This window comes from Micropterus dolomieu, linkage group LG11 (genome assembly GCF_021292245.1).
Source record: "Micropterus dolomieu isolate WLL.071019.BEF.003 ecotype Adirondacks linkage group LG11, ASM2129224v1, whole genome shotgun sequence".
Classification (NCBI taxonomy): Eukaryota; Metazoa; Chordata; class Actinopteri; order Centrarchiformes; family Centrarchidae; genus Micropterus; species Micropterus dolomieu.
The window spans coordinates 22,290,174-22,297,961 of record NC_060160.1 but is presented as its reverse complement, the minus strand read 5'-3'; the positions used below and the strand labels follow the sequence as shown (position 1 = coordinate 22,297,961).

Genomic DNA, 7,788 nt, shown 5'->3' with positions numbered 1-7,788 from the left:
CAAAGCTCTTAATGGTCAGGCACCATCTTATCTTAAAGAGCTCATAGTACCTTACTACCCCACCAGAGCACTGCGCTCCCAGAATGCAGGGTTACTTGTGGTTCCTAGAGTCTCCAAAAGTAGAATGGGAGCCAGAGCATTCAGCTATCAAGCTCCTCTCCTGTGGAACCAGGTTCCAGTTTGGGTTCAGGAGGCAGACACCATCTCTACATTTAAGAGTAGGCTTAAGACTTTCCTCTTTGATAAAGCTTATAGTTACCCACATGGAAAGAACCTATATGAGGATATATGCGCATATATGAAACCTATATGCAGTTTATATGCACATATATGCTGCATATATACAGCATATATGCACATATATGATAATATATATGCTGCATATATGCGTATATATGCAGCATATAGGCAAAATTGAGGTGCATATACAGGCCATATAGCTCTCCGGTATTGCTTCTTTATATCCACATATAAGCCCTATATGTGGATGCAAGATATGTCTCCTATATAGCTCATGACAGGATCTGGTCATTTCGTAGCTCATATCTCACTTTGGCAACTGTCATACATGATGCCTAGCTCATATTTTCTATTATCAAGGCAATAACCAAGAACTAAAAGAAAATTATGCAAGGACTTATTTATGTGCGAACACGTGAAATTGGTATCACATGTAATTGGCATGTTATGGAATTTAACAATTAAGTGAGAGGAGATGGAAAGCTAAGATGTCTACATGTTTTCCTGAAACATTTACAAGGTCAATTCTTTCTTGTATAAAGACAGTGGAATAGAAGGAAATGTATAACAAAATGGTTTGTTGTTTTTTTATTTTGTCAATCAAGCCTTTTTTCCCCCCAATTTCAAGTCACTTCCAGATTCACATTACAGCTCATACACATCCACACATTCACCGTTACATTCACCAAATGCAATGCAAAATGCAATGTTTTCTGTATTGTCTTAATGCAGTTTCTAGATGAATTTGGCTGAAAGGTCATTAGTCTAAATGTAGCAAAAAAAAACTAAAAAAAAAATAAAGTACATAGAACATACATTCAAGTAATCATCATCATCCCACATCTATCTGAGCATTTCACTGTGGTTAATGAATTTGAAGACAATGTCAACATTTCTGTTCAGTTTTTTGTCATATTTTTGTTCTTGTACTATTTGATTGTTCTTAAGTTAATAAATAATGTAAATTTCTACATTTTGGGCTATTATTTATGTTGCCTAGTAGCTATGGATTTTTATAATTTTGCTAATATATAGGTAAACATAGGTGCATATATGTGCACTGATATAGGTACACATATAGGTACATGTATGCACGGATATAGGTACACATGTAGGTACATGTATGCACGGATATAGGTACGGATATAGGTACATGTATGTACGGATATAGGTACATGTATGCACGGATATAGGTACACATATATGCATATATGTACATATAATATAGGAAAACGGCCAATTTTATATATGTCACATATATTAAAAATCTATATCAAAACCTATATTAAAACATATATGTTTATATAGGTTCTTTCCATGTGGGAACGCAACATAACTTTTTATTTTTATTTATCAACAGATCCGTGCTGTTGTTTCACAGCTCCTGATATGTAAACAACTGGCCGTGTTTGAGAGCGATATTCGTTTCTCTGTCTGCAGAATCAGGACCTGATGTGGCCCATTCTGCGTCCAGACCTGCCAAACTGCTGCATTTATATAATGTGTTAATATTTCTTTGTTCCTCTCTCTGTGCTGGAGTTCTTTTAAGACTGAGACTGGCTTGATCCAGAAAATTGGTTGAATTTTAATAAGAGTGTGTTTATTCATATAGTGTATCAAGCTTATTACTTCTATATACGCAAATCTGATATTAATATTTTACTCATGGATAGGGACGTTAGGCTGCTGTATGAATGAGCACTTTAGAGATAATGATAGTAATTATATACATAAGCCTTTATATGGCTTTTCTGGTTGTATACTCTGGAAAGATTGTGACAATGGAAGGATTTAGCCAGAGTAGTGGATTGCATATAGACAACATATGTCTGTGGTTTTTACATGGTTTGAATTTGATTGTGGGCCCAAGGGGGTGTATATAATGATAGAGAGTGATCAAGAGGTGAATTTGTGCATTATACGGCGTTGTTTTATATTCGCCCACTAGAAGGCTGCAGCGGCACAATAACTAGCCCAGTTCAAATTAACGAAATTAACGAAATGACTCAAAAAAAGATTAGTTCATTTTAATGAATGAGAAGATTCGAGTCTGTCAAAACAGTCGAACTTGCTATTATTGTTAAAAACAAGCTAAAGTGAAAGCTGTCTGTCTTTAGTAACTGTTTAGTATGGAAGCCCTAAACTAAGGAAGCCTTAAATGGCCATTGATTCAATCATTTATATATATAAGGGGATAATTTTCTTGTGATCTCGAGATAACCATAGCTGAATACAGGAGTCGGCCGGTGCCTTTCTTTATGATAATTTCATGGTAATTTACAGTGTCAGTAATTAACTCAGTTGGAAGAGCCCAGACCTTGCATCCAAAGGATTGGTTTGACCCCTGAACCCAGCTAAATTATTTTTATTCTTCTTTTGTGTGTTTTTTAAATCATTCTCTTCAACAAGTTGTTATCAAGAGATTCAGGGGAATCCAATCACACATTTCCTGATGGCTATTTCAAAGGTTCTGAAATAGCCGCCCATCTTCATAACAACTTTGTTAAAGAGGAATATGAAAAAGTTTTTTTTTAATGTTACAATCATAATCATGTACCTTACCAACTGAGCTAATCAGTGACACCAACAGCATCTTGAAATTACCATTAAGAAACGTTCTTGCCAACCCCTATGTTAAACTACTGTTTTGTTATCTTGAGATCACAAGAAAATTATGCCATTATCACGAGAAAACAACAGTCGTTATCTCGAGATCATGAGATAATTATCCAGAGAAAATGATCCCGGGTTATCACGGGAAAACGGAGTAAAATAAAGATATGAATCAATGGCCGCTTAGGGCTTCCGTAGTTTAGCTTTAGCGTAGTTTAGCTCCATAGAGCGACGGACTTGGCTCTCCGTGTGACCAAGGAAACGGCCCGTTCCATCGGCCGATCCATGGCGGCTTTGGAGGCTACAGAGCGCCATCTGTGGCTCAACCTCTCGGGCATCCAGGGGAAGGAGAGGGCTTTTCTCCTGGATGTGCCTCTCTCGCCTACTGGCCTATTTGGCGAAGCAGTGGATGCTGTCGTCAACAGGTTCCAGCATGCCAAAACTCAGTGGGAGGCGTTTGAGCGATATCTCCCCCGCCGGTCAGACTCCAGGACCGCGACAGCTCAGGAAAGGCGGACGCAGCCTTCGTCCCTCCTTTCAGAGGGTTTTGGGTCTCCTAGCAGCAGCTTCCAGTATAATACCTTCTGGGCTACTGCACATGAGAGCCCTGCAGTGGTGGCTAAAATCCAAGGGATTTTCACCTATGGCCGTAAGGGCGCACTCTACTCGAGGCATGGCGGCTTCTAGGGCCCTCCTCGCAGGGGCGTCACTCCAGGATTTGTGTGACGCGGCTGGCTGGGCCACCCCTCACACTTTTATCCGGTTTTACAGTCTGGACCTTCCTTCTGCACCCGGCACCCGTGCGCTCTCCTCCTAGTCGTGCCGTCAGGTTCTGCACGCTGGGGGCAGACGGGGTTTCGGCGCGGCCTAAGTGGGTATCTCGTTCCCATAGTGTCGTCACCGACGCAGTTCAAGTTCCCTCGAAGGGGAACGTCTCGGGTTACGTATGTAACCCTTGTTCCCCGAGAAGGGGAACGAGACACTGCGTCGGTCCGCCACACCTCACCCCGCCTGGAGTGCCTTGCTTCATAGAAAGGGCTAATGTGTCCATGCTTATATACCCCTCCGGTTACGCCGTCACACACTACCGTTCTAGCAACACCAATAGGATTGGAGTAGTTTCATTCATAGTTCAGCCCTGCCACGCCCAGAGGCGTTCCCATAGTGTCGTCACCGACGCAGTGTCTCGTTCCCCTTCTCGGGGAACAAGGGTTACATACACAACCCGAGACATTTGCCACATACATTAAAATATGACACTCAGCTGGTTGCTGAGACAGACCAGCCCTCCACTTTACCAGTAGCAACAGCAGAGGGAGGACAGGAGGGACTGAGTTGTTCAGTTGTTGTCGGGAATATGATTTATTTTACTTTATTTTTTTTACTATTTTATGACATGTTAGATTTGTTTCCAGTGAGATATTAGTGACTTTGCGGTTGTAAATCCTGTTGCTTCTCTAGAAACAACATTTAGTTAATAAAAAATGTTACATTCTTTTTTTAAATAATATATTCAATTATTTTGTAATGAATAGAACTTGGAAGAGCATCGATAAAGGATTACCAATATAAGCGTGAAAATAAAATCCTAATGATCCCAACTCCTGAGAAAATGTCCGGTCCATCTCTGTGTCCTGGTTTTAAAATCTGGCCCAACTGAATCTGTAATAGAATAGCCCTGGTCTAAAGTGATCACAGTAATATATCTTCCTTACAATGAAAAGTACATTATACTGAATGCAGCATTGTAGACAATGTTTTGTCTTTGTAATCAACGTTTCCATTGCATGGATAGTCTTTGAATATTGCTGGAATTGTTCTGATTCCCCGTCCTTAAAAGGTAAATTATTATCATAACAATTTAATAATGCATTGCGTTTAAACCACACTTTTCATACACAAAAAGTGATAACAGTAGCCTACATGGATGCTGGACATGCAGTCTGCCAAAATATGTATCCCTGTCCATAATGCACAGATGATGGCTTACTATCAAGTATTTAATTTTGTGTATACTTCATATGATGACTAATAACAGGGGTGAATATGGAGAAGTTTCTATTTTCCTAGCAAAAGTTATAGTGGGATACAAATTATTTCAGACTGTATGTGATGTCATAAAATGTTTTCCCCCCTTTATAATGCACAGATGATGGCCTACTATCAAGTATTTAACTTTGCGTATACTTCACATCAGGACTAGTTATTGTGGGATACAAAATACAAACTGGGATCCAGAGAATAGTACACTAGAGCTTATACTGTTCATTAAGCCTTACAAAGAAGTATTGCATCAAAGAATGTACTGTAACTTGAGCAAAAGTTAACGTGAATGTTTTTTTTAATAATGTAATTTAATAAAACTATAACTAAGATACTAAAAAGATCCTGTTACTGAAATAAATAAATGTCAGTTTATGAAACATACGAAAAAATTTTGAAAGCTTGAACATTGCCTTGGTCTCTTTTGTCCTGGATTGAATGTGCCCCTCAAAACAAGCCTGGCCCCCTTAATAAAATTGGTCTAGAACCGCCACTGCTTCATGCTTAGTGTGGTGTTACTGGCTTCTAGGTCATCAAGTGCAAGGCAGCAGTGGCCTTTGAGCCCAACAAGCCTTTGGTGATTGAGCAGATTGAGGTAGCTCCGCCCCAGGCCGACGAGGTCCGCATCAAGGTGAGACGTCCACTATCAGAACACACACGGGCACTTGTCTCTTTCTCTCTTACCTGCAGCAGCCTGACTTTGTCACACATTGGTTTTCACAGAGGCGTACTGTCACATAAATAAACATCCAAAAAAGCTTAGTGCAGCTTACATGATGTGTTAAATGATATGTTTGATATTAACACTGAATAAACGTGTCAATAAAATGTGAAAGTGGTGCTAGTACTGCTGAACCCACTGAGAGTGAACACTCATCAGCCTGTCTCCTTAATCATCTTGTGGTGTCACTGTTTGGTTACTGTCTTCGCTGCAGATTGTGGCAACTGCAGTGTGCCACACAGACCTGTATCATCTGTTTGAGGGTAAGCATAAAGACGGCTTTCCAGTAGTCCTCGGCCATGAGGCAGCCGGCATCGTAGAGAGCGTCGGGACTGGAGTCACTGAATTTCAGCCAGGTCAGTTTTGAACGAACATTATGAGATATGTATGTGTTGAGTATGTAGCTGGGGCATTTTTACTTAACTAAACTTAGCAAACTAGAAACAGCTAGCCTGGTTCTGTCCAAAGTTCAGAAATACAGTGACCAATACAGATGTCAACTTTTTATTCAAAAAAATGTAAAACTTTAAAACGGTAAAACTTTCAAATTCTAAATGTACAGTCTATAAGTGCTCCAGACCGTTTGAAGACGTTTCCCATATAGTCCAGCTTAAGGCACTGTTGAAACTCACTGTGAACATTCTTTTTGTCTTTCAGGAGACAAGGTTATCCCTGTGAGCTACTCTCAGTGTAGAGAATGTCGCTTCTGTAAGAGTCCTAAGACCAACCAATGTCAAAAAGCATGGTGAGCTCAATAAGCACTCATCTCCTGCCATCTACTCCATTCATACAGTTACAGGCCCATTTGATGGAAACATTTTATTCAACATGTCTCCACAGTAGGCACTGTGTGACGATACCACAAGTCAGATAGTTTAGATCTTTGGATTTTTTTTTCATTTTAAGCATATTGCAAGTATTCAGTGGACCCTCTAATAGGACAAAAGTGCCACTCAAATCAAGTGTAATTTTTTTTTCATTAAAAAATGTTATTGTTCAGGTCCAATATTCGTCAAGATGTGATGGTATCAGTAGATTCCAGATTCACCTGTAAGGGGAAGAAGGTGCAGCAGTTTACGGGAACCAGTACCTTCTCTGAGTACACTGTGGTTAACCAGATGGCTCTGGCTAAGATCGACCCCGCTGCCCCTCTAGACAAAGTCTGTCTCCTTGGCTGTGGGATCTGCACAGGATATGGAGCAGCAGTTAATACTGCTAAGGTGTGTATGTTTGACTGTATATCATGTTTTGTGTCTTGAAACAACAGAATGGGACGTTTTGTGTTACATGCCTATAAAGTTGAGAATTATTGTGATATAAAAGACAAATCTTTTCAATTAAAATTCCTGCCCTGATGGGGAGGTCTTTGAGAGAACAATCACTCATTAAGGGACACGTTTCTGTTGCTTATTATGAAGCATCAAGAAGTCCAAACTAAAGTGCCATGTTGACCGAAGTCTTTTGACTTTAGGTGGAACCGGGCTCCACGTGTGCTGTGTTTGGCCTGGGAGCTGTGGGTTTGGCTGCAGTCATGGGCTGCAAGGCTGCAGGAGCCGAGAGGATTATCGCTGTCGACATCAATCCAGAGAAGTTTGAGAAGGCCAAGGTGTTTGGCGCAACTGACTTCGTGAACCCCAAGGATCACACTAAACCCATCAGCCAAGTGGTGTCCGAGATGACCAACGGAGGAGTGGACTACTCCCTGGAATGTGTCGGGAATGTGGGAGTCATGGTAGGGAGCTTTCATCTGATTTGAGAATATAATGAAGAGGTACCATGTTACCTAAAACAATAACCTTTTATTCTTATCTAAATCAACTGAGTTCACTTCCTCTTTCCCAGCAGTAGCAATTGAAGAAGAGCTGAGCGTCATTCATTAAGTTACCCAGCCCACATTTCCACAGCTAGCGCAGAGATTTGGACCAGCACCCATTCAGTTACAAACCACTAACTTTAACGTTTCTCCATTCAGCGCAGTGCCTTGGAGTCTTGTGTGAAAGGTTGGGGTGTCAGTGTGATTGTTGGCTGGACAGACTTGCATGACACTGCAGCGAGACCCATTCAGCTCATCGCTGGACGCATATGGAAGGGCTCCATGTTTGGAGGTGAGACAAATGTGACCACTGACTAGTCAGTCTCAAACTAAATGACTGTGGGCTCATGTTCTGTAT

The 7,788-nt window shown here is 40.7% G+C and overlaps 1 protein-coding gene across 1 annotated transcript in view; it reads left to right on the top strand.

Moving 5' to 3' along the window:
• The window catches only part of LOC123979434 (alcohol dehydrogenase 1-like), a 10,260-nt gene that overhangs the window by 1,628 nt on the left and 844 nt on the right, over positions 1 to 7,788 (top strand). The window contains exons 2-7 of the mRNA XM_046063350.1: positions 5,426 to 5,527; positions 5,832 to 5,973; positions 6,275 to 6,362; positions 6,618 to 6,837; positions 7,089 to 7,349; positions 7,590 to 7,722. Of these exons, the coding sequence (XP_045919306.1) occupies positions 5,426 to 5,527; positions 5,832 to 5,973; positions 6,275 to 6,362; positions 6,618 to 6,837; positions 7,089 to 7,349; positions 7,590 to 7,722 (946 nt within the window). The remainder of the gene's footprint in view (positions 1 to 5,425; positions 5,528 to 5,831; positions 5,974 to 6,274; positions 6,363 to 6,617; positions 6,838 to 7,088; positions 7,350 to 7,589; positions 7,723 to 7,788) is intronic.